General features: G+C 34.1%; 3 protein-coding genes across 4 annotated transcripts; 2 read left to right on the top strand and 1 right to left on the bottom strand.

The window, feature by feature from the left end:
• Positions 1-15594: 15594 nt before the first annotated feature.
• LOC107962861 (beta-fructofuranosidase, insoluble isoenzyme CWINV1) lies at positions 15595-18382 on the top strand. Of its 2 annotated transcripts, XM_016899414.2 has the most exons (6): positions 15595-15951; positions 16077-16085; positions 16281-17130; positions 17212-17371; positions 17463-17792; positions 17876-18382. In XM_016899414.2, the coding sequence occupies exons 1-6, from the start codon at positions 15768-15770 to the stop codon at positions 18086-18088; spliced, it is 1746 nt and encodes a 581-aa protein (XP_016754903.2). In that variant the 5' UTR covers positions 15595-15767; the 3' UTR covers positions 18089-18382. The 2 variants fall into 2 exon arrangements, with proteins under 2 accessions (XP_016754903.2, XP_016754904.2); XM_016899415.2 differs by lacking the exon at positions 16077-16085 and having other exon boundaries at positions 15616-15951.
• Positions 18383-18946: 564 nt separating this feature from the next.
• Positions 18947-23192, top strand: LOC107962862 (probable ADP,ATP carrier protein At5g56450). Its single transcript, XM_016899417.2, has 2 exons — positions 18947-19602; positions 22344-23192. The coding sequence occupies exons 1-2, from the start codon at positions 19258-19260 to the stop codon at positions 22974-22976; spliced, it is 978 nt and encodes a 325-aa protein (XP_016754906.2). The 5' UTR covers positions 18947-19257; the 3' UTR covers positions 22977-23192.
• Positions 23193-26601: 3409 nt separating this feature from the next.
• LOC107963577 (glutaredoxin-C6) lies at positions 26602-27374 on the bottom strand. The gene has a single exon (XM_016900034.2). It carries the CDS (start codon positions 27203-27205, stop codon positions 26831-26833), a length of 375 nt encoding a protein of 124 aa, XP_016755523.1. The 5' UTR covers positions 27206-27374; the 3' UTR covers positions 26602-26830.
• Between the last annotated feature and the right edge of the window lie 241 nt (positions 27375-27615).

Raw genomic sequence — 27615 nt, 5'->3', positions numbered from 1 at the left:
TGAAGTGCTCATATTGTCTACAACAACATGATGGCTGGCCACTTCATCTAAAATGGGAGGTTTGTCATGCAAATCCTGCTATTTTGCACTCCTATTTATTTGGCCACTTCAATTTAGCCTATAGCATTTTCAAACATTTTCACATAAGTCCTATTTCATAATTTCACCCCCTTTTTCTTATGGAACAAAAAAAATTAACTAAAATTGCCGGGTTCTATCTTAAGCTTGGGCTTTCTAGAGGCCCACTAACATAATTAAACCTATGCCAACATTCACAGAATTCCTAAAAATTGGGGCGTTACACATCTTCCACTTATATTGCTGAAAATGAGAAAATAAATAGGGTTTTGAATGCTCAAAAACATTCGGCACTTGTGTAGCTTAATTGAGGAATGTATTTTACTCGGTTTTTTATGATTTCTACGTTTTTGTGATCGTTGCTTTGAGTACTAGCTAGCCCATGCCTAAATTTTGGAATGTGTTGATGATTTTGAAAGTTTCCATTGATGAATGCTTGAGTTTTTTGAATGTTTGATGATGAATAATGAAAGCTTGGTGCTTGATATACATGTTTTGTAAAGTGATTTTGAGTAAAAATGCATATTAGGGATTAATTTGTAAAAATATGAAAATGTGGGGTTAAATGTGTAAATAAATGAAAGATATCAGCTGCTAGAGACTATATGAAAATTCAGCTAAGCAGGAGAAATGTGAAATTATGTGTATATTTTTATTTTATGAAATAGGGACTAAAATGTCAAAATGTGAAATTTCAGGGGCTAAATTGTAAAATGCCGTAATTATGTGTTTGTAGATTGAAATGAATAAATGTGTGATTAAATGAGTTAGTTTTGAACTCATATAGATCCAGAAAGAAAGGAATCGGATTTAGAACGAGGAAAATCGAAGGTTATAGACTAATCGATCCGATTCATCCATCCTGAGTACGAGGTAAGTTCGTACTTGATAAATGAAGTTACAATTATGTTTTTAATGCTTTAATAATGCATAAATTGTATATTTGCGACTATGTACAATGACAAGTCTACGATGTCTGGCACTTAGTGTGCGTTTCAAGATAGCTTCGGCTATATATAGCACTTTGTGTGCGAATTGAAATAGCTTTGGTTTATGTGGCACTAAGTGTACGATACTGAGATAGCTTCGGTTCAATGTGATGGCACTAAGTGTGCGATATCATTATAGCTTCGGCTAAATATTTATACACTAAGTGTGCGAGTTCTTAAAGCATTGAAAGATTTCAAAACGATTTAATGTATTGAACAAAGAGGTGAGGATGAAAAAAATAAATACGGGAAAGTATAGGTACGTACAATACCTATGTGGTGGTTGATACTATGTGTATGAAGCTTGATGAAATGGTATATGGCATGTATAGGCTAGTGATATTTTGGTATATTTTGAGTCATAATGCTAGCCATGAGATTTGGCTTGTAAATTTGGTATGTATAGCCATTAAAGTTGGCTTGAGTTAAGTGTTTGGTAAGTTATATGATGTATATAATGCTCATGTGATGGATTAGTTATGGGATTTGGAAATGGAAAGTTTTATGGCATATAATAGGGTTAAGATGATGATGAAATGCATTTAGAAGTTATGCAATCTAGATGATTTTAGTATATTGAAATAACCTGTTTTGGTTATTGAATTGAGTAATTGAGATGGTTATGTATAGATGACATGATATGTGCACATATTAGTTGGTTGTTGGTTGTTTATAAATGTCTTGAAATGGTACTATTTAGGTTGATTGATATGCATGAGAAAAGTGTGGCAAAATTGGATTTTCAAATGGCCTATTTTTGTCCACACAGGCAGAGACACGAGCCTGTGTCTTAGCCGTGTGCAACACACGGTCATGTTACACGGCCGTGTGACCTCTGGGGTAGTCCTACAATTTAAATTCAGTCTTGAGCATGACTTAGACACACGAACATGTTTGGTGGCCATGTGAGGCACACAGCCTTGGCACATGGGCGTGTGTGGCCATTTCAAAGGGTACACTGGCTAGACACACAAGCCTGTGGTTAGCCGTGTGACCCAAGTTAGTTTCGACCACGGCCAAGGCACACGGGCATGTCTCTAGCCGTGTGGTTCAAGTCAGTATGTATGCCTTGTTTTCACACAGCCTGTGCCACAGGCGTGTCAGGTGGCCTTGTGAGGAACACGGGCTGTTCACATGGGCGTGTGACCTATGATTTCATGAAATTTTTCTAAGTGTTTGGAAATTTTTATATGTTATCGGTTTAGTCCCGAACCACTCTTAAGCGTGTTTTAAGGTCTTGTAGGGCCTTGTAAGGGACATTGTGAATGAATTTTGTTTATGATTGTATAATGTATGTGAATGAGATGTATTGTCTGGTAATGCTTTGCAACCCAATTCTGGCGTTGGATACGGGTTAGGGGTGTTACACTTATCCATATATAAATTAAATCATCCATAAGATATGTAAATTTCCATATGTACTAACATCATTTAGTTCATAAAACATTTCATAAATTCATGATTCAATCCATTTGCATAGTTACCATTTCATTCTCTTTTTTTACCCGTTAAACTATCTAGAATTACACCAGATACTTAGGAAAGCTCACACATAGTGTGCCTTTACATATAACCGTAACCTTTCCTTTACATCAATGCTCACACGAGCCATGGGTCGAAATGTAAGCTACATGATGCTACTCACACGAGCTGTGGAGATTCCGTAACAAATGCAAGACCTCATCAATTGGTAGGACATTCAAGACCAGCATCCGAAACATGAAATCTCTACTGACATGTCATTTGTATCCTAAGAAATTTTAAGGTTCAGCCAAGACTCAATATCCGTCAATTTGATCACATTATGGATACATTCATATATATTAATTCATTTACATTAAAAACAACTTAGTAAACATTCAATTTAAATAGCATCAAAACCATTGTAGTTCATACAAAGTACCTTGATAGTTAGGGCTTAGTAATTTAGTCGAGCTAATTTGAAGCTTTTGCTTTTCGTCGATCTAAGTCCGAATGTTGTTTATCTTGATCTAAATGGATAGTTTCAATCAATTAAGTACTTCTAGAATCCAATTTAATCCATAGTTAATATTTTAAAAAATTTACCAATTTTCCCCTAACATTTTAACTTTTCACAATTTAGTCCTTAAGCTCATAACTTAAAATCTAACCATTTTAACCTAAATCCATGTTAACCATAAATTCAAGGGACCTTGAAACAACTGATATTTACCATCATTTCACAATAAAACCTATAGATTTACACCTTTAACAATTTAATCACTAATTCCAAAAATTATCAAAAATTACTTAACAAAACTTGTTTATTTTTCAAAAAAGATTCATAATTTATCAATTAACATAAAAAAGAATTCAAAATCATTCATGGTAAGTCCCTCAACCTTTAACAATTTTGCAAATTAAACCTAAGCTAGCTAGATTAAGCTAAAACGAACTTAAAAACATAAAAATCATTAAAAACGGGGCACAAAATCATATCATGCAAGAAGAATTCAAATCAAAGCTCTCCCCCTTAAACAATGGTGAATTTTGCCAATAAAGAAAGAAATGAGAAAGATGATAACGTTGATTTAACTTATTTTAAGTTTAATTTACCAATTTACCCTTTAAAATTATCAAAATTACAATAAAACCTAGTCCATAATTATCCACTAACTCATTAAATGGTCTATTTACCATTCAAGTCCTTTAGTTTAAAATTTAATAGCCATTAGACCCCTTTAACTAATAGAATTTAACTTTTATACTTTCTATAATCTAGTCTTTTTCACTTAATTAATCATGCAAACATCAAAATTTCTTAACAAAATTTTAATATGACCTTAATATATTCTCGTAAACATTAAATAAATAATAAAACAATAATTTACTCATCAAAATTGTGATTTCGAAACCATTATTTCTGACATCACTGAAAACGGGCTGTTACAACTCTCCCCTCTAAAGGAATTTTTGCCCCCAAAAATCTTACCAAAAAATAGGTTCAAGTATTGTACTTTCATAGCTTCTTTCGGTTCCTAGGTAGCTTCTTCGATTCTGTGACATTAACATAGAACTCTAACTAAAGATATTCTTTTATTTCTTAACTCTTTAACTTCTCGAACTAAAATTCTGATTGGTTCTTCACTATACGACATATCTGGATCAATCTCAACATCTACAGGTGAAATCACATGTGAAAGGTCTAATCAATACCGTCGTAACATCGATACATGAAACATGTTATGAATTTTCTGTAACTCTTATGGTAATGCCAATCAATAAGCCACTAGTCTAATCGTCTCGATGATCTCATACGACCGATGAATCGCGGACTAAGCTTCCCTTTTTTGCCAAAATAGAGAACTTTTCTCCAAGGTAATACTTTTAGAAATACCTCTCTATCCGGAGTTAATCCCAACAACTCCTCAAGAAAAACATCAAGGTAGTCCTTAACAGTACGAACCCCTTCCATAGTCAAATCCACATTTCTTGTATCATGCAAATATGCCAAATATGCATTACAACCCTTACAAATTAGCTTTTCAGCTACAAGAGCGAAAATTACATTAGAGAGGTAATCTCTACACTTGCCAACCATAAAAACTTCCACATCATCTCCAACCTTAAAGGTCACTCTCTTAGGTTCACAATCAAATCCAACATGATGCTCCACCAATCAATCCATACCCAAAATCAGGTCAAACTCCCCGAACGACAACTCCATGAAATCTACCAGAAATACAAACCCTTGAACCTCAAGCAGACACCTCCTATACACTTTACTAACTCGGACAAGCTGACCCAAAGGACTAATCACAAAAAGTTCACAACTAGTGCCCTCAGCCACAATCCCCAGATTTCCTGATACACTACTAAATACATAAAAATGGGTAGAACTACAATCAATTAATACAAAATATGGTAAAAAGTGTATAGCGAACATATTGGTAATCACATCGACAGCATCGCTATCCTCATGGCACCTTGCCGCATAAACTAAGGTTTACTGCCTAGCCTCAGCCTAACCCGCACCTCTGCTCGGTGCTCTCTAACCCGTTCAACACCATTACCCCCTCTCATCTGACCACGACCACTAGTAGGCTGCTGTACAATCCTTTAAGGATAAAATTGACCTAAATCGAGCCTTCACCAGCTCAACCATATAAGGGAATTGGCCAATCTTATGCTTAGTATACCCACATCTATAACATGCCCCAATCCTCCTCCAACACTCACCCCGGATGGTGTCTATTATAGAATCCACAAATCGGTGCCTATTCAACTCTAACAACAGGCTTAACTCTGGCAATTGGCTCTGCCTATAAAGATCTCTCATACTTGGCCTGTTTCACAGGCCATTGAAAAGAATTAGAAAGACTCGAACCTCTTCTGTTCTTATTTTGATTCTTCTCCCTTTCCCTCTTTTCACGGTCAATGCGCTTAACCTCTTCCATAATTTTGGTCTTGTCAACCAAGATTGCAGAGACCTACTTTCTTTAGGGAGCTATCAAAACCCTAAGGTCATACCTCAGACCTTCCTCAAAATGGATACTCTTATCATTGTTAGTGGCCACCAAACCACAAGCATACCTACTCAATCTCAAGAATACAGACTCATATTCAGCCACCGATCTATCCCCTTGAGTTAGCCCCACAAACTCGCGTCTATAGGCCTCAACATAACTTGCCCCCACATACTTACTCTCGAAGGCACTCTGAAAGTAATCACATGTCAACTACTTAGGCTGAGTGCCGTCCTCCATCGTCAACAACCATCTGTATGCCTCGTCACGAAGTAAGGATACTACACCCTTCAATTTCTACTCAGTGGTGCAATTTAAATCATTCATTATCTTTTCTGTGGCCTGTAACCAATATTTAGCCATAGATGGGGCGACTCCAGTGACACTCCTAATCAATTTAGCTTTATTGGACCGAAGTTGTTCAGCTACTGATTCTAGGTTCCCAAATCCAGTATGGGTCCTAGCGATCCTCTCCAAAACCCTTAACATTGCCTGGGATAGTGCATCATTCCCAATAGTCTGAGTCCCAAACCAAGTCCCAGCATTTGGAGTTCCTACGATTTCACTCATATCTATTTAGGGTATACTGCCCATTGAAGACGTGTAACAGCCTGATTTTAGGCCTAGTCAGAATAGTGGTTTCGGGACCACAAATTCGACTAGGAAAATTTTATTTTTATTATATTTTTATGGCCTACAATTTCAAGAAATGATTTTGTGAAAATCTCGTTCGAAAATTTTAATGTTCGGGTACTCAAATTAGTAAAAAGGACTAAATCGTAAAAAGTGTAAAACTTGAGTTCTAGAAGCTAGAGGTATTAAATAGCTATAGAATTTTTAGTAGAAGTCCTTATGTGATAATTAGCCCATTAATAAGTTAGTGGAAGATATTTTTTTGGTATTTTTGAAATTTGTTTGAAAAAAAAGGGTAAATTGGTAATTAAGTTAATAAAGGCATAATAAGACAAAAATTTAAAAGCTATCATCTTTTCTTCTTTCTTCTTCAACCATTTATGAAGAAAATAGGCAGCCATGGATGATCAAACTTTCGACCAAGCTTTTATGGCTCATCTAGGTACGATTTTTTCCCCTTTTTAATTATTTCTACATTTTTGGAGTCGTGGTAACTCAATTTAGTTATCCCGTACCTTTCTTTTCAAAACTGTTAAAGTTTGTAAATTTTTCCATTGATGAATATATGTGTATTTTGATGCTTGATGATGGAAAATGCATCCTTGTTGTTAAATAAACGACTTTTACTAAGTGATTTTCGGTGAAAACGTCTGAAACGACCATTTTGTAAAAGTTGTAAAAATGGTATAAAAGTGTGTTTTGATGAGAATTATAGTTTGCTATAGTTATGAAAATGGTTTTTCTAGGCTTAAAGTACAAAGAAATTGAGTGAATTTTATTTTGCGAGCCTAGGGGCAAAAGTATAATTATGATAAAGTTTAGGGGTAAAAATATAATTTTGCCAAAATATGATTTTTTTGTTGGATCACATTGAATAATGTGACTAATAATTAGACTAAATGTGATATTTTAGATCAAGAAAAACAAGATTCGGACTTAGAACGAGGGAAATCAAAGAATATGACGGTTATGTCCAATTGCCGATTTTGTGTCAAGGTAAGTTCGTGTGATAATAATAATAATGCAATGTTATAATTGAATTATTAAATGCTTTTTTGTTATTATTATATAAATTTTATGATTGATTATACGGATATTCTTGATGAAGATTCGACAAGTAAGTACATAAGCAAATAATGTGATGTTGTAGCATATTTTAATGCTTTGATAATATGTGCATTTAAATATTTTATTACTATCATGAAAGTATGAAATGTATGATGGAAGAATAAATGACATTATGAGCAAGTGCGACGACATTGAGCTAGACAAGAAATCCCGTTTGAACCTTAGGAATAATATAGGATACACGAGATATGTCATGAGAAATAATGTAGTCTGAACTCATGAGTTGTGTCTGATTTCATGAGATAAGTGATATATGTAATGTGGGTCCGGGTACTGACTTTGTGTATAAACCCGTGAGTAGCTCAATGAGTGGGCATTACATGATAATGCTTTGGGGTCCGGGTGCTGACTTCGTGTACAAACTCATGAGTAGCTCAAATGCAGGCATTACAACATATGTGGTAGCTTTAGCTACATACGTTACGCGCTATGAGTTGGTTCTAGCTGCATATATGGCATTATGTGCAAGTTTCTGTGTATCCATTAATATTCCGAGTGTTCAACGTGTAATTCAAGGAAGGATTCGATGATGGTCCCAACGAGGTATGTCATTGATGAGAACGAACTTGAGTTATGTTATGAATAAGTATAGGTATGTACAGAAACTCAATTGAATCTGAAATCCATGACTGATAAGTCCATGAGTATTGAGAAATGATGTTGTATTAATTTTTTGGACTATGATATATGTTTATAAATGCATAGATTTCTAATTTAAAAGAAATGAAGGTGTGATGAACTTTGTTATCATCATTTTTGTACTAAAACTGTTTTAGACAGTAGCTGTAGTCCAACTTTGAAAATTCACCAAAAATTGTGAAATTTTAATTTAAGGCTGAATAAAATATAAAATTAAAGGTTATTGAGCCTAGTTTCACATAGAAGAAACGGTGTAAAAAAAGAATATTAGATTATGAGATATTTGTATTTTTGTGAGACAGAGTCAGAATGTTTTTGGCATCCCCTGTTCTGATTTGGGAAAATCATAAAAAATTGTAAAAAAATAATTATGGGTTATAATTTATATGATTAGAATCCTTAATAATTCTAGTTTCAAAATAAACAAATAGGAACATCATCCAGATCTTTTATGAAGAGTTAATTAATTTTTAGTGAAGAAGGGTTGGAACTGTCAAACAGTAGAACAGGGGTGATTTTGAAGAATAAACTGTACTAATTGGATACAAAAAAAAATTTGAAAATTTTATGGTAAGGATATATATGAGTCTAGTTTCAGGAAAAATTTTCAGAACTTAATTTTGAGTTTTGTATCTTAAGATATAAATAATTTAGTGACTACAACTCGAGTAGACAGCTTAACTGGAATTTGAGCAAATAGTGGAATAATGTGCAAATATGATTGTGATACCTTGAGAACATGTTATAATAATTTGGCAAAAACATGTAAATAAATTGCTTATTTTTTCATGTGAAGTTATTAAGCTTACTCCCCTTCCTTTACATCTCTTATAGGTTTATTTAGCTAGCTCGGGTTGGAACCGCCGGAGATGCTATCACACTATCAAGCTACCATCTAGGGTATAAGTATTCAAGTACTCGAGTTTATGGCATGTATAGGAATTATGTCTTCTGTTATATTAGTCATTACTATTAGGGCCAAGTGTTTTGGCCTATAATGAGTTGTGATTCAATTTGAACATGCATAGCCATAAATGATGGCTTATGATAATCATATGCTTAATCATATGTAAATGACATGTTATTGCAAGAATGTGGTTAGTTTAAATTTCATTTATATGCTTGATACTGTGCCATGTGATGTGATATGAAATTGTGCAAGTAAGGGTGACAAAATGGCTTGGACAATAGCCTTGCAATCGTCCACACGGGTAGACCCACGGGCATGTGTCTTGGCCATGTGCCCCTAAATGAATGATGACATCATAAACAAAGAGTTACACGGGCTGAGGACACAGGTGTGTCCCAAGCCACATGGGCATGTGTAACCACACGGCCTACTCTACTCGGGCGTGTGACTCTCTAAAAATGGAAATTTTCTTAAGTGCTTTAAAATTTCCAAAAATTCTCGGTTTAGTCTCGAATCACCTCCGATGTATGTTTTGGGCCTCGTAGGCCCCTATAAGGGACAAATGCATGTGTATGAATGGTTTTAAATTGAATGAAATTTTATGGCTCGATTTTTTATGAATGTTTATGTTTAAGTCCGGTAATGCCTCGAACCCTGTCCCGGCATCAGACGCAGGTAAGGGGTGTTACAAGATAACTCGACTCAAGCTCCTTGACGGTGACCACCGCACCCACAAGTACCACATCCTCAGGATCTATGAGTATTCATGATCTTAGCTACAATTTCAAAGTTTTATGCATCAGTTTAAGTTTTTAAACCGTTATTTCAAAATTTTATCAGAAGTATTTATCAGTATTTAGAGAGTGTGTTATTGCACTACAATCTCTAAAGGCAACTACTTATACTAAAGTATCACATCTACAAGTATATCTAAAGCATACCTAAAGTTTAAAGTCTACTTGGATTGACGCTAGAGTCTCGGTTTCACTTTCCAAAAATTCAATGTCATTTTAGTAACATTCCAATTTAAAACAACAGTTTATTTCTTAAACATTTTAGACCCAAAATGCACAGCTGAGTTTTGAAAACTGGCTTTGATACCACCAAATTAACACCCCAAACCCATCTTAGACGTTACGGTCGAATTGTGGAGGTTATATTGTACGTGAAAACACTAACCTTAAATTTTGATGAAAACCCACTATCACCGTAAAGAAAAGTGATTTGAATAACTCTTTAAAAATGCATCAATTCCCAATAACTAGCGAGTACTTTGAGGAAAACCATGTTAAATAGTTTTACTAAAAACAAATCCATTTTACTTAAATCATTTGAGAGATAAAATGTTCTAGCGATTTTTCGACAAAATTTGGCAACAGACACATTATAGCAAATTGGTCTTATTTACCTTTAGAATATTGTTAGTCATCTTGTTTTAAACACCGATTGAAAACTAAAACTTTAAAAAAAATTACCAAAATAAATTCTAATGTCCCGAACAAAATTAAAATGTCCAAAGTCGAAAAAAGTCCATAAAAATGAAAGTTCATAACATACTAAACCCAAAAGTGTGAAAACTGAGCTCCAATATCGTCGTCTAATCCTAAGTCTAAGGTTCACCTGAAACAAAACAACAAACACGTAAGCTTAACACCTAGTGTGTGATTTGGCCCACAAAATATGGCAAATATATACAAATATCAGAGTACATCATAGCATAACAGATTTCAAATTAGAGCATATCTTATATCGTACCTTATCAAATCATATTTCATATCATGTAGTACCATATTTCATATATTATCATATCATATCCCATATCATACCATAACATATATTATCATATCCTACCCCATTCGCTACATACCATCTTCGTCCAACCAATTACACCAATTAGGACTATAAGAGTCCATCCATCCAATTATACCAATATGTAGTGGTATGCCACTCATAAACATGCCAGACAAGAATCTTGCCGTCTAGCCGCCATAGTTGCAGTAAAAACTGCCACTTCTTCCATCATATCATATCCCACCCCAAAACATAAGCATAATCATAAAATAGTAAATACATACTTATACCATAAGTCCTACGGCATACATACACACATATTTTCTAAAGAAATCATAGTGTAGCATATAATTTTTTTTACACAACCAAACTTACTCAACATATTTTTTTCTAAGCTTACCCCTGTGTATATACGAACTAAAACTTACTCTTTTTTGGGCCTATATGATACCCACAGACCCTATTTTTGAGTTCCTTATTCGACCCCTAAATGGTCATTAAAATTGGCCTAAAAGGCCCATACGGCCCAAAAAGTTAGCCCTGTGATCTACACGGCCTACCAATACGAGTTGCAAATCACACACGGGCATGTGCTCTATACTGCCTGGCGCACGGTCTATTGCACGGCCTACCACAATCACACACAGCCAACCATACAGCCATGTGGTGTTTATGGTCTGGCACATAGCCAAGCACATAGTTATGTGGCGCACACGGCCGTGTGGCGCGGGCAGTTTCAAAAATAGCCTTTGTTTTGCAATTTTCTTGAGTTTCAAGCAATAATTCAAGTTAGTTTCACACACCTGATTGTTGATATGATAAACCACACATCTGGAACTCACAAAACTTATATTCGTTCTGTAAATTATACTAATTAACCATAAAAAAATCTATCCAAAAATAGCATACACTTATTAAAATTTCAGTCCTCAAAACCAAAATCGAGTTCTTACCACTCGAAGAATAGCATCCAAAGCGAGACTACTCCACTGGAGGTATTCGATCTTCCAACCCTTCACCTAACCAACAATCATAGGAACATTTAACATAGAATAGAATGGGCTAAAACTCAAATGAAATCTCGAGCCACAAACAAAATACAACTAGAAGTAGCAGAAAAATAACGGTCGAAACTTACAATATTGATGAACTAAAATCGCAATAGGCAATCAACGTAGTCCCATAACAAACCAAAGGTAACGAGCAAGAAATAAACCAAGAAGAATAAAAGAATGTCACAAGAAAAATGAAGGAAAAGAAAAGAAGAAGAAAAGGGGGAAAAGATGATGAGAAAGGGAAAAAAACGTGAAATCAAGAGAGGGAAAAGTGAACAATTATCAAGTTGAGGGGAAATAGGGAATTTTGGGTAAAAAAATTAAATTAAAATAAAATCTTATCTTATTTAATAGAATTTGCATTAAACACAACAACCCTCAAAGGCAAGGAGCTAAAAATATTCCAACTTGCGTAACGTGGAATCCAAACACAAAACTCAAAGGTAAGCTAACACCTTAACATTGAACCAGTAATCTAATTCTTGTTACAACCCAACAAGAAATAAATAATAAGCCCTAAAGCTCAAGGTTAACATAAAGCTAAAATAAATAAGAAAATTGAAAATGAGGGAATCGAATTCAAGACCTAAAACAAACTTCCAAGGCACTTACCCAACACACCAAACCAAATTATTCAACATGCTTGTAGAAATTAAAACCAAGATATGTCTGCCCATGCCAATCTCTTTTTAAATTGCTCCCTGAGTGAGATGGTGTTGCAAGATGGATCTTGGAACTTGGATCTCTTTCGACTTTGGCTATCAAAGGATATTGTTAGGCGTATTGCAAGTATTCCCCAATCCTTTATCAAGGCCAAATAGGATTATTTGGAAAAGTTCAATACGGGATCCTTTTCTATCAAAAGTGCCTTTTGGTATTTAATAGAAAATTCTTGGAACCCCACAGATGAGTCCTGAAAAGTTACGTGGAAGTTTCAGGGACCATAGAGAGTTAGGATTTTTTATTTGGCTTGCTTCTAAATAAAGACTACTCACTAACATGGAACGTGTTCGGCATGGATTTGGGAGAAACAATTCTTGCCCACTTTGCAGCCATGATATACAGGATATTCTACATGTGTTACGAGATTGTTCAACAACAAAAGAGGTGTGGAGGCAGGTCGTTCCAAATAACCAACAGGACAACCTTTTTTCTATGAATTTACAAACTTGGCAAAACTCCAATCTTTGTTGTTTCACAAGAGTGACTAGAAAAGAGATAGCTTGGTCCTGTCTTTTCGAATTAATTACTTGGCGCATATTGAAGAATAGGAACCTTTTTATTTTCTAAGTCATCTCTTGGAGTGTCCTTGAGATAGTTAAAATTTCCTATTCATGGACACAATAGTATGAGCTGAATTATTAAGGGGGTAACTCAAATGTCCATATCTCTAATCCTCTGAGCACCTTCTCAGATAATTGGATACTCTTGTTCACTGATGGAGCGGTTGATCAAAGGTCTGGAGTAGTGCCTACTGGTGTAGTGTTGCTAGATCAGAATAGGAATTTGGAAGTAGTTCAAACTTTTAGGATAATTTATTGGGAGACTTGAGCATTACAATTCTCAGGAGAGTCCAAAGGATAATGAATACGGAAAGGCATTGGTTGATTCGGCATGTTCATAGAGAAGACAATCGTATTGCGGACTGTTTGCCTAAATTGAGCTCAGAAGGGAGGATAGGTCTCCAAGTTTATGACGGGTCTTCATGCTTCCTCAGAAATTCTCATTCAAAATAAACCTAGGGGAGCAATTGATCAAATGAATATGATGTAATCTTTGTTTAATTTTTTTGTTTCACCAAAAAAAACCTATTTCAAGCTTACAAGCACATCTCCTACCGTATGTATGATCACATCCCTTTTTAAGTCCACTTCAATAAACAACTTTATAACAACCCCACCATGCAATATCCCTATCTCTATCTTCAATATATATATATACATTCCCGCATGCAACAAAGCACTTTTAGGGATCAGTAGCATTAGGACCACTCAAGTGAAATAGAACCAATTATACATTTACAACACAATTTTTATCACAGATGTTTCATCATCTATTTGTCTTCCTTCTGTTGTACTAACAGAAGCAACTTAGGTTTCATTTTCAAATGGATTGGATTAGAATTCCAACTGGGTATGGTTTTTTAGCTTTAAGTTTCTAAATAAATTAAAATTAGGTTTGAGATTTGGGGATTAAAATTTTGAAAGGATTTTAAATTTTAAGATTAAACTTTTTATTAGTCTCTATACTTTTCAAATGTTGTGGATTTAGTCCTTATATTATAATTTGATCAATTTTAGTCTCTGTACATCTTGAATTGGTTAATTTTAGTCCATGTACTTTTAAAATTTTGAAAATTTAGCCCTGACCCAAACGGTATCTATTAGATTCGTTAGATTAGATTCAATTACTAGTCCAACATTATACGTACAATTGTAGATTTAGCTCATATTTTTTAATTGGATTATTTTAGGTCTCGAATTTTAAATTTTCAATCTTTATGCAAATGACAATCGTTAATTCATTAATTGAAATTTTAATAAGTAATATGTAAAAATAACAGGCTGAAATAACATTACACATATGATAATATGTTTGACGTATCAAATTTTGGAAATTAATTTAACGAATTTAACAATTATCATGGCTTTAGGGTTATAACTACCGTAAAAAAGGTGTATTTTCACCCAAATGCAAAAGTTTGCATTTAGGTAAATTTTGGCTTTTACGTTTTGAAGTAAAAATATCAAAATACCATTATTTATATTAACTATTTAAAAAGCACTTAAATATTTAGATTAATTTATATTTTATGTTTCATTATATTAAATTATTTAAATATCATCTATTATTATATTAAATTATTTAACTATTTAATAAAAAAAGTTATTTAACTATAGTTTATAATTATGTTAAATTATTTACATATCCTTTTAATTATATTTAAATTTTTGTAATATTTTTTATCATTAATTTTACAAATAATTTATATTAGCTAGAAATTCTATCACATGTGTATGCATGTAGAAACCACAAATTTAGTACATAGATAAACCAATTAATCATAAGAACACATTAAATATATATAATATTAAAATAAAAAATAGATTAAATTGTGAGTAAAACGGATTTTTAACAGTTATATATATTAGATTAACACTATTCAATGCATTATAATTGTTTATCATGGTGTTATCATCAATTGTGAGTTAGTATGAGTTGACTTGTGACACCAACTTAATCGGTGACATAATCTATATACACAAATTTGATAAGAGAAAACAATTTATGTTAAAAGTTAATTTTTTTTAAAGCTTACTCAAGAATTATTATTATTGTAATGCTAAAGGATTTATTTATAAATCCATTGAATATGAGTTCAATCTTTAGATATGTTAGTTTTAGTTATTTAATTTAAAAATTATATAAAAGTATGAAAAGACAAAATGACCACCAAAATAATAGTAATAGCTATTTGACAAAAGAGTATATTAGTCATTTCTTAACCTAGAGTTTTATTAATAATATAGAATCTTAAACATATTTAAAATTTATATTTTATTTATCAAAATATCAAATTATTTAAATTAAATAAAATTTACTTTTCAATATCATGTCTAAAATCGACATTTTAACTTCTCACAGTAATTTTTTACAGTAATGAATAACACTTAAAATTAACAAACCGCATTTTAAATTTATGATAGAAGTAGGGACTAAAGCATCATTAGACCCATTTGAATAGACAGATAAGAGGCACGACACGTGTTGTATTCCTTGTGTTTTTCGCCATAAAGTAGTGTTGATGTATTGAAATGGATAAGTTGCATTAATCAGAGTATTAAATTCATTAAACCTGGTTACCAAAAAGAAATTTTCGTCAAACCTGTCTCTATTGTTATTCAAAGTTTTATAACGACCGGCACTGTCCCATTTTCATCAATGAAATTAAAGTCGACTTTGCAAGACCATAAGATGATTCAATCTGACCTTCGAAAACTTCCTTCAGTATTTTAGTATCTTCATAGGAAGTATATAGCAACCCATTGAGCCATTGATGACTGACCTGAAACTGAAGGTTACAATGGATTTATCTGTTGTTTTGGTCGTAGGCTCCTGCTTTGGGTTGCTTGGGAATGGAGTTCAATCTGATAGAGATGATGAAAAGCTTCAATCTCTTCCACAGGATCAGCCTTATAGAACTGGTTACCACTTTCAGCCTCCCAAAAACTGGATGAATGGTTTGTTTCCTTACAACTGTGGTTTACAGTCTTTATCCCCTGTTATAGAGAGTTGACTTTGTCTTTGTTCTGTGTATGTGTGTGTTTTACATGTAATCTTCAAATTGGCACTTATGGCACTGCAGATCCTAATGGTAAAACTTTTTGTTTCTCCTGGTTATGCTTGTCATGTGTTACATGTTCTTCATTTGTTCTATGTATTGATTACTAGAAGGCTGAAAGTTCATTTCAGATATTCATGGAACTCTTCATATGAATAAACAAAGTCCCACCATTTAATTTTGTAATAGAAGTATGCAAATCTTCTAAAATGGATACATCTAACTCAGGTCCCATGTACTACAAGGGAGTTTACCATCTGTTCTATCAATATAATCCATATGCTGCAGTGTGGGGCAACATAACATGGGCTCATTCAATATCATATGATCTTGTCAACTGGATTCATCTTGATATTGCACTTTCTCCTGATGATCCTTTCGATATCAACGGCTGCTGGTCAGGCTCAACCACGTTCCTTTCCGGGGGAAAACCAATCATTTTATATACGGGAGGTGTTACCATGAACCGCCAAGTTCAAAACTTGGCCGAGCCGAAAAACTTATCTGATCCTATGCTAAGGGAATGGGTAAAATCATCTCATAATCCTGTAATCACCCATGTTGATGGTATGGACTCAGAGAACTTTAGGGATCCTACAACTGCTTGGCAAGGTCCTGATGGATTACGGAGGGTCTTAGTTGGGAACGAGATGAATAGCCACGGAAGGGCACTGCTATATCGAAGTCGAGATTTTGTTACATGGACACAGAGTAAAGAACCTGTTCACTCATCCACAAGGACTGGCATGTGGGAATGTCCTGATTTCTATCCAGTTTCCATTGATGGAAAAAATGGAGTTGACACCTCTTCACTTGACAAATTCAGAAAACATGTTCTCAAGGCAAGCTTCAACAGCAGCGATCACTATGTACTAGGAAATTACACGGCCGTGACAGATAATTTTTCGGTTGACACTGATTTCTTGGACAATGGTTCAGATTTACGATACGATTATGATAACTTCTATGCTTCTAAGACATTTTTTGACAGTGCCAAGAAGAGAAGGATCTTGTGGGCCTGGATACAAGAGTCTGACAGTACAACAGATGACGTCAAGAAGACTGGTCTGGTCTACAGGTAATATAACCTTTAATCATACTAGTCACAAAATATGTTGAAGATTCCATGTTTTCTAACAATGGTGATGTTTGTTTTCAGTCATTTTCCTCGAAGCATTCTACTTAGTAAAACTGGTAAGCAATTGATTCAGTGGCCGGTGGAAGAGATCGAAAAGCAACGTACTGTTAATGTCAGATTCAAGAACAAGGAACTTAAGGGTGGATCTGTACTTGAAATCTCAGGCATTACAGCTTCTCAGGTGTAGCTTTATTTCTCAATTGTGCATAATGCCCAGGAATCTCATAAAAGTGAAATATTGAGTTAACTATCTTGCCTTCATGCTGCTAAAGTCCGATGTCGAAGTTTCCTTCAATTCGTCCAACTTAAAGGAGGCTGACTTATTGGATCCAAGTTGGGTTGATCCTCAACTGCTCTGTAGTCAGAAGACAGCATCGGTTGGAGGCAATATTGGACCATTCGGAATACTGGTTTTAGCTTCTAAAGACTTGACAGAGCAAACCTCAATCTTCTTTCGCGTTTTCAGAAGTAATGAAAAGTATGTAGTGCTCATGTGCAGTGATCAAAGCAGGTCATCTCTAGAGGAAGGACTCAAAAAGACCATTTATGGAGCTTTCATTGACATAGACCCTCTTAATGAGATGATTTCACTGAGAAGTCTTGTATGTTATATCTGCTTTAACACTTCACTAATAACATTTCAAAGTTTCCTATAGACTGATGCAATTGGATTCCTAAATTGCAGATAGATCATTCTATTGTGGAGAGCTTTGGTGGGGAAGGAAGAGCTTGCATCACTGCCAGAGTTTATCCCAAGCTGGCCATTGATAACCAAGCCTACCTATATGCATTCAACAATAGCACTTTTGATGTCAATATCTCAACCCTCAATGCTTGGAGTATGAAGAAAGCTCAAATAGTTTCTTTCACAAAAAGAAGAAAGCCACATCTGAACTGAAACAAGCAAATAGAACCATATTTATAACTTTTCCTCCAATTTCCAGTCGCCCATTTCGTCAAACACATTGCTAGTGAAACCTCTTGAACTATCTCATCTTTTCTCCACCTTTCATATGTAGAATTTTACAAATTATGGGTATCATCAATTGCCTATAACAGAAGGCAAATGGGACACCCTTTTTTACATGTATTGGCTTCTGTTAACAGCTCTACGAAGGCATCATCTTCCAATCTATCTTCAAAGTACTATCTAACGCAAGCAATTACATGCTTACCACTAAGATTCCATTTCTCACTGCTGTTAATGCTTGCTTTTTTGCAATTGTATCGCAAAGCATCTTTCCCAAAACGCTTGTATTACATTTTTCATGCCTAAAAAATACCCACATATTTGGTACCATAGAATTGCAAACTCATATCCCTTTGTTCTGTTTCTAGCATGACAACATCCACCCACACCCCCTTCTTTCTTTAATACTAAACTACTTTTTTGGTAATGAATCTAATCATAACAAAATATATATGCGTGTGTGTGACACAATTCAACAAGCATACTAATAAATAATCAAATCCTAATACCTTCCTTTTTAGAACTTTTGAATCTTACCCTTGTTTGATTAAGCTAAATGTGCTGAGTTTAAAAGTCAAAAGAAATTAAGGAATCCACAGTTCTTCCAATGATATCATAAATACTAGGATTAAGGTACCACTTGGCAAAAGCTAAACGGTTTGTTTAACATTAATCTCAATAATAATGAAGAATCTTTACTCAAAACTATGAAATAAAAAAACTAAAAAAAAAAAAGAGAGAAACCTAAGTTCCTTTTGATCAAACAACCGTATTGGGAAATGATCCGCGTAGGACAAATTTCGTTATTTTACCCCTTTTTTTTTTTGGGGGGGGGGGGGGCGAGGGGGAGGGGTGGCAGTGGTAGATGCGAGATCAGCATTCACAAAGCTTAAAAGCAATAGAAGCCCCCAAAGATTAGCTATAAGAGGCATCTAAGCTAAAACTCTGTTCTATAAAAGCAGAGCAAATTAATATTGTCCCCTGAATAGGCAATGCTTCAATCATTTTAGCGCACTATTTTTTTTGTACTCAGTAGAAGAAAATAGGGTTTCTTTTTTCTTTTTCTTGAAGCAAAGAAATTTTGGGTCTTCGAAGTTATGAGTAAAGAAGAAGAGGACGAAATAGAAAACAGGGGAGGAGGGTTGAAACCGGCGTCGGGGCCGTACAAATGGCTGGCGAGCTTCCACCGTGATCTAATGGCGGGAGCGGTGATGGGTGGCGTGGTGCACACGATCGTGGCACCGATTGAGAGGGCGAAGTTGTTGCTTCAAACCCAAGAGAGCAATTTGGCTATCGTGGCGGGTGGGAGAAGGAAATTCAAAGGGATGCTTGATTGTATCTTCCGTACGGTTAAAGAAGAAGGTATTCTTTCTTTATGGAGAGGCAATGGGAGTAGTGTTCTCAGATATTACCCTTCTGTTGCTCTTAATTTCTCCCTCAAGGTAATAATTTCTTTTCTTTTTTGCAAATTTGTCATCTTTCCCTTCCCTTTCCATTGGTTTCTTGGTATGAAGTGAAATGAAAACATGTGATTTTCTTTTTGGGGGTATTTATAGTGAATCTTTGTCAAGGTTGGTAATGTTCTTGAGAGGAGATGTTCCGTGCATGTGAAATGAATGATAAAAGGTTTCTTTGAGATGATGTGATGTTATTATCTTATGACATGGGATGTTGGTTTACTCATGGTATGCTTTCCATGTTTTGCTATGTTAGAATGTAATTAATGCGTTCTTGCTTTATAGACCGTGCTTCTCATGAAAATTTACATGAAAGGGAAAGAGACCTTATTAATCTTGCTGTTTCTTTTTTGGTTCTTATTGCTATTTACTACAGTCATGATTAAAGTAGAGAACTTAAGAATCCTATTACCTGTGATAACACCTTGGCCTCGGAAACTGTCGTCCTTTGAGTCTTCTTTATATGTCTTTGGTGAGTTTGTTAAACATGCTAGTTGGTAACAGTTGGTTCTTTTGGCCTGCAAGTAGGCTACAAATCCTTTAGGCATGGATAAACTTACTGGTCTCATTTCTATTGCTCAACTACCATTGGGTGCTTTCTTGCTAATGTTTCAGTTTTACCTGAAGATGAAGCTTTTTGTTCTCCTTACTGATTTTGGCATACAAGAATTTTTGGCTGTAATCAATCATAATAGAGTATGTATTACTCAGACTAAATCTAGACTTCATTTGTGAATAGGGGATCAATTATAGAAGGCATGCAATGAATTGAGTAGTTTTCATCTTGTTTAGTTATCTTAGAGACTTAGGCTTTGATAGAGAGTTTACTCAAAGGATCCAGGTAGGATTTGGATGGAAAAGGGAAATGTGTCGGCAATCTTATCTGGTTATGAATTCCGCGGAAATTTGAAGGAAAATGTTACGGGATAGCAATCAAACTAGCGATGTTGTATTGGTTGCAGTGTTGGCCTTTAACTATTGAGAAATGCAAGAAAACCAAATGGATGTGGCTGAGACTGGAGTGCTATTCTAGATGTCTTTATATATACTGGAAATATGATTAGGAATTTAAGTATAAGGAAAGAGATGTAGTCCTGAGTAGAGTACAACGATGTAATATATCCAGCTAACCAACTCTACTTAATGGAGGCATAGTTTGTCATGTTAGGATTATTTGCGAGTTCTATTATCACCTAAAGTTTATGCATGGTTGAGAATAGTTGAAGTTGATATCAGGCTATTTGTGATATAGTGTAAATTGCTGGAATCGAAGTTTTTGGCAGAAAATGGATGGAATATTGTTTAGGTGGCTCTGAGGATTAGTATGAAAATAAATATGTGGGGTATAATATGCCTTCATTACCTGGTAAGGCAATAGAGGGTTACCCTTTAAGGCCATGGCAGATGAAGAGGGTACGAGCCTTTGTATAGAAATTCAGCTACTCTTAATATGGTGGTGCTTTACTGTTTTGGTTTTGTCATATATCATAGGAGTATATATATTATATAATAAAGCACATGGCTGATATTTAATATAATCTGAAGAGATAAAGCTTTCTGAACTTCAAAAGAGATTCTTTTTTCATGAAGATTTGTGTTCCACCTAGAAAGATGTGCATGTTAGCAGTTACCTGGAGATAAAATTGAAAGTTTACAAGGTTGTGTATACTGTTAGAAGAACTAGTCATAGTACTATTGTATAGAGGGTTACCCTTTAAGGCCATGGCAGATGAAGAGGGTACGAGCCTTTGTATAGAAATTCAGCTACTCTTAATATGGTGGTGCTTTACTGTTTTGGTTTTGTCATATATCATAGGAGTATATATATTATATAATAAAGCACATGGCTGATATTTAATATAATCTGAAGAGATAAAGCTTTCTGAACTTCAAAAGAGATTCTTTTTTCATGAAGATTTGTGTTCCACCTAGAAAGATGTGCATGTTAGCAGTTACCTGGAGATAAAATTGAAAGTTTACAAGGTTGTGTATACTGTTAGAAGAACTAGTCATAGTACTATTGATTGTAAGGTTGTTGGAACTAAATTGAAAGTTGTCATCAAATAAGAACCTAAGCTGAAGATTTTTTCTACATGTATGTTCATGCTTGTGCCTGGTTTTCCTGTTTCTTCTATTTTTTGTTTCTTTGGTGAGGCACATTAATCAAATCTGATCTCAAAGATAACCATAATGTCGGAATACTAGGGACAGATAAGGTAAATTGTTCCTGAAATATCGGCCTGATTGGTGTAATGACAACTCTGGCTGTAAGTATAACTATAGAGTTACTTCTTGGACGAGCATTAGGAGTAGGTGACATGAATTCGCCTAGCTTATTACCAGTTAGCCATCATTGAAAAGTTCAATGAGATCACTTGATAAAGGACTTTGAGACAATCTATTTGAATTCAGATAAAATTTTACTTTGATGGTAAGCAAGCTCAAAAGTCCGCTAGGGGAGTCCCCAAATATTATAACTTGAGACTTAAATATAAACTAGGAGATCTAAGGTTTGAATCTTGGGGATCAAAAGGGTAGGATTTATGAGATAGTAGGGAGTTATCTGCCTTTCATGTAAGGCACAAGGCCTAATGGAGCCAGAACAAAAGTTCAAAACCAGTGCCTCAAAATCGAAAAACATATGCAACTTTATGGTTCTAATATTATAACGCTGAGTAAACTTACAACATGTGCGGTTGTCATTTTACTTGCATCTGTTTATGCAGGATCTGTATAAAAACATATTAAGAAACGGTTATTCTGAAGATGGTCATGTTTTCTCTGGAGCATCTGCTAACTTCATTGCTGGAGCTGCAGCTGGTTGTACAACATTGATCTTGATCTACCCTCTTGACATTGCTCACACCCGCCTTGCTGCAGACATTGGAAGAAGCAATGTCCGTCAATTCAGAGGAATCTACCATTTCCTGAGCACCATACGCGAAAAAGATGGGATACGAGGAATTTACAGGGGTCTTCCTGCTTCTCTACAAGGGATGATTGTTCATCGGGGTCTATATTTTGGTGGATTTGATACTATAAAGGAAATCTTGTCTGAAGAGTCCAAAACTGAGTTGGCATTATGGAAACGTTGGGTGGTTGCACAGGCTGTGACAACATCTGCTGGATTGTTGTCATATCCACTTGATACAGTTCGGAGGCGGATGATGATGCAATCTGGCTTGGAACAACCGATGTACCATAGCACACTGCAGTGCTGGAAGATGATTTATAGAACAGAGGGGGTGAGTTCATTTTACCGCGGGGCACTATCTAACATATTTAGGAGCACTGGTGCTGCAGCCATCTTGGTTCTATATGATGAGGTCAAGAAATTCATGAAATGGGGTGGATTGTAGGTGGAAGCAATTTTTGACAGTCTTTCTTTTTTGAGCTAAAAGGATTAGAGTAGAATGAGATTCAGGATTTACAACTGGAAAAGGCCTTGTAAAACTGCAACTGAGATTGATACTATCATTACCATGTTGTTTACTAGATGACATTCATTTACCACATTGGTGAACCTCACCATGATTTTGCTTGACGAATAAAAGAGGAAATTGTTGCTTGTCGAATTTGTGTTCTTTTGTTCATAGTTTTTGTGAGTTTTATGCTGTTCCTTTCTGATTCAGCATTCACGTCCCAAATGTCTGCTATATTCTTACAGATATCATAGAGCCAAAACCACATGAATTTGCTTGCTTGTTGTGTTACTGCTGCTAGTTCATCTGATGGAAAGTTGATATATATATTTGTGTATGTATGCATGTATATGATGCCGGGGGGGAGAAATTGCAGCAGAAGCAATACTAAAAATAAGAGGAAAACAAGTCTGATTGCTTCTGTGTTGTTGCATGACATGCTTTTAATCAAAAGATCAATTCAGGGCCGTATAAAAGGTGGCATTTAGCTTTAGGATCAGCACTTAAAAAAGTAAATCAATGCTTTTATAGAACCAAAGTTGGAGTCTCATCAATGGTTGTATTCGGTGAGTGATCTACAAAAACCACTCCTAACCCTCCACTTTCTGATATGCCTGGAAAAATTCCAAAAAAAACTTATAATGAACCAAAATATAATGCAAAAGTTATTTTCTTTTAAATGAAAAAGCAAAAATTCATGTTTTATTGCTTTTTAAATGATTTTTCAAGTTTCTCTTTTATCAATTGAACTATCAAATCAACTAAATTTTGATTCAAACTATTGAACTGATGACTAGGATCAGACTTATATAACTGTAATTTGAGTAGAGGGGTTGAGAGGCATAAACAATGGCCTAAAAAGGAAGAATAAAATCTGGGACCGAGTAGGTAATGAAAATTTTGACAATAATACACATACATGCATTGCGGATTTGCAATTGCATACACATCAAGTAAAGTGGTGAACCCATAAAAGAAGCCAAAGCAAAACCCTGACCTCACCCGTCCATGAAAAGAAAGAATTAAAGTTGCTTTTACTTCCACTAATTAAAATATAGAAGCAAAAACATAATTTTGTTTTTACTATTATTATTAATCATCCACAAATTGATGATTTATGAAGAATCAGAAAGAGATTCTAGAATGGGGTCCATTCATCAACACCATATTATGGTTGGCAGGTGTAATAAAAATGATCCCCAAGTTAAGCCCCACTCTTTGATTCGTGGGTTTCATGAATCATGCACTTTTTTCCAAACCCTACGGAATTTATTTATATAAAAGTGGGTTCCATTATGTTGGCTTGTTAGAGCTTTAACCCCATCCTAGTTTTTTCTTAATTTGGAAAGATACCTCCTTGTTGCTAAAATTTTGTTATTAGTCCCTGTATCATGTATAAGTTATGAATTTAGTCTCATATTTTAATTTGGTCAATTTTAATTCTTAAAACTTTTTAAATTGCCAATTTTAGTTTTTATATATTTTTTTTATTTTTAAAATTTTAGTATTAATCTAAACAGTAGAAATTAAATATATTTGGTTAAATTCTACTATTATACATGTACTGTATGCGAAATTATAAATTTAGTTCACATGTTTCAATTTATCATTCTTAGTCTTATTGCCATTAAACTAGAAATTCATAGTCTTTAAAACCACAAATTTAAAACATAGATACGTATTTAAAAATAACATATAATAGATAATGAAACGTATGGTTTGAAATTAATTAATCATAATAGCTCATGAAATTAACAACATAAATACATCAAATTAACAACACTAAATGTACTACAATTATTTATTATGGCGTTGTCATCAATTGTAAGTTAGTGTCAAATTGACTTGTGACACCAACTCAATTAATAATATTATTAATATATACAACTGACAGAGATAATAAATTGTGCATATTAAAATAAAAAAAAGTATAAAATACTTCAAAATAAAGTTTTAGTTGAGTGGTAAATTTAAGGGTATTAATTTAATTGGCAAGGATTCAAATTTCATCATATGTATATTTTTATTGGTTTTTGTTAAAATGAAAAGACTAAAACACTTTCGAATAACATAACATATTTTAATTACAAAAGGATATTTCTATTATTTTCCTACCGAGTTGGTGGCCTCATTAAGGGTGACACCAACTTAGTAAAACACTTAAATAATACTAAAATCCTATCATATGCATATGCATGTGGAAACCACAAATTTAGAGCACAAATGTTCATTTAAAAATCACATACTATAAATAATGAAATGTATTGTTTGAAATTAATTAATAATAACACATGAAATATGTACGTTAATAAAATGAAAAAAATATATTAAATTGTTTATCATGGCATTGTCATCAATAATGAGTTAGTATCAAATTGCCTTATGACACCAACTCAATTAACAACATTAGTAATATATACAACTGATAAAGGTAATAAAGTGTGCATAATAAAATTAAAATGTATAAAAATATTAAAATAAAGCTTTAGTTTGAATGGTAAAATAAAATTTTCATTAATGTAATTGGCATGGGCTCAAGTCTTACCATATGCATATTTTTATTAGTTTTTTTAATATGAAAAGACTAAAATACCGTCGAATAATATTACTTATTTTAATTACGGAAGGGCATTCACATAACTTCTAACCGAGTTGATGACCCAATTGAAATAAATGACTCAATCATGAGCTTAAATAATAGTATAGATAAGAAATAGAGTGACTAAAGTTCGATTTAATTTAAAAAATGATTAAATTTTAAATTAAAATAATAAGTTAATTGCACCAAACATCCCTAAACTATGACTCTCATTCTACATTGGTCCCCAAACTTCAAAATGTTCTAATTGAATCATCAAACTATCATGTTATATCAATCAGGTCCTTTTATTATTGAAACTGTTTATTTAACTGTTAAATGTCATAAAATCTTATGTGACATAATTTAAAATGAAAGATTTAAAAAAAATAAATATTGTAAAGACGGCGGGGGAGAGAGATTCTTAGAGGAGAAAAATAAATATTTCAATCTTATGTGACACAAGATCTCAAGTCACATTTAATAATTAAAATAACGATTTTAATAACGAAAAAACTATCGATAATTTGAATATGTAATAAAAATATTTTAAATTTTGAACAATTTTTCCAAAGCAACTGGAATAAATATGTAATATAATTTACAGCTTATTACCTCCTTAATTTCATCTTTCTTGGTTGGTTCTCAAGTTTCATCTAAGCATGATTTTAATATATATATATATATATAAGAAAAATTAATTAATTATTAGTGTAATAGAAATTATTTTGGACCATTTAAGTTTTAAATTTTGAGTTGGAATTTTTATTTTTTAATTAAAAATAAAAAAATTTGTTGTAAAAAAAATCCCAATCCCCCCAAAAGCCATGTAAGAATCTGAATTCTTAAGGGGGGCATTCTAAAAATAGAAAACCCAAATTTCTTTTTTCATCTATAACCTAACGGCAACAAATATCAATGGCTCTGATTGCTCAATAATTGGCAATGGACCCCCCATTCCCCTCATTGCCCATTGTTTCTAACTCCACAAAGCTCAAATCCCCCAGAACTCTTACTCATTTGACCAGCAAAGCTAATAGGGAGCGAAAAACAAAAACAAGTCTAATTCCTTCTGCAATACTTGAATTTAAGATTTAAACCCAAAGGAAAAGGAAGCAGAAACTAGTTACTTCTCATTTGGAAGTGGCCTGTCCCAATATTTAAAATAAAAAAAACTAGTAAAATTGGTTTATATTATTTATGTGTCTATATATTATACCAAGAGAACGCCAACTTCGACAAGCTTTGGGACGAGGTGACCACTAAGGTGGAGAGCGACGAGGGATTCGAGCCCGCCGACGCAGGTTCCGCCAATGAAGACGGCGGGGGAGAGATTCTGAGAGGAGATGAGAGTATCGTGGGACGGTGATCGAGGGAGGGAAGCGAACTCATGGTCATCGAGTTCGATGACAGTGGGGTGAACCCCGATGGTGACCAACAGCTTTTTCATGACGTGACACATGCAACAAGACGACCTGCTGAAGATGATGAGGGGGTGCTCCGATATCAGCCTCCTGATCCGAGTCTCCGCCGTCTCCTCCTCATCTATGGAAAGGCCGCTGCCGCCGCCTGCGGTGGGGCTACTCATAGTGGTGGATGAAAAGAGAAAGAAGGGTATGGTGGTGGGAGTGGATCAAAAGCTTTGCATCCCCAAAAAACAACAAAGGGAGCTTTATTGTGATTATGGTAATGTCGAGTGGCAACAATTTGTTAAATATAAAAACAAGAAAGCTTTTGGGTTTGGGTTGGGGGCAATGCTTGCTTACATCATAAAGTACTGTCTTATTTACCATCTCTTTTATGTTGTGGGATCATGGGTTCTTTTTTTTTTTTTTTGGGCGTGGAGAATTTGGGATTTCTCAAATAAATAATAAAAGCTTTAAACTTTTATTTTCTCTTTCTACTTTGTTTAGTTTAGTAATCTTTGTTAAATGTGATATTAATTAATCAAAAATTATATATGATGTGCTGACAATAATTAGATTTACAATATTATTA

This window comes from Gossypium hirsutum, chromosome A06 (genome assembly GCF_007990345.1).
Source record: "Gossypium hirsutum isolate 1008001.06 chromosome A06, Gossypium_hirsutum_v2.1, whole genome shotgun sequence".
NCBI lineage: Eukaryota > Viridiplantae > Streptophyta > Magnoliopsida > Malvales > Malvaceae > Gossypium > Gossypium hirsutum.
Note: the sequence above shows the minus strand (reverse complement) of the source record. Positions and strands in the feature narration are given on the sequence as shown.

Bases quoted from the DNA above. Each gene is read 5' to 3' on its own strand.
- LOC107962861 (XM_016899414.2), top strand. From the start codon at position 15,768: ATGACTGACCTGAAACTGAAGGTTACAATGGATTTATCTGTTGTTTTG. The intron at 17,131-17,211 runs GTAATATAACCT...GTTTGTTTTCAG, and splicing joins AAGACTGGTCTGGTCTACAG to TCATTTTCCTCGAAGCATTC. The intron at 17,372-17,462 runs GTGTAGCTTTAT...ATGCTGCTAAAG, and splicing joins CAGGCATTACAGCTTCTCAG to TCCGATGTCGAAGTTTCCTT.
- LOC107963577 (XM_016900034.2), bottom strand. From the start codon at position 27,205: ATGAGTAGCCCCACCGCAGGCGGCGGCAGCGGCCTTTCCATAGATGAG.
- LOC107962862 (XM_016899417.2), top strand. From the start codon at position 19,258: ATGAGTAAAGAAGAAGAGGACGAAATAGAAAACAGGGGAGGAGGGTTG. The intron at 19,603-22,343 runs GTAATAATTTCT...CTGTTTATGCAG, and splicing joins CTCTTAATTTCTCCCTCAAG to GATCTGTATAAAAACATATT.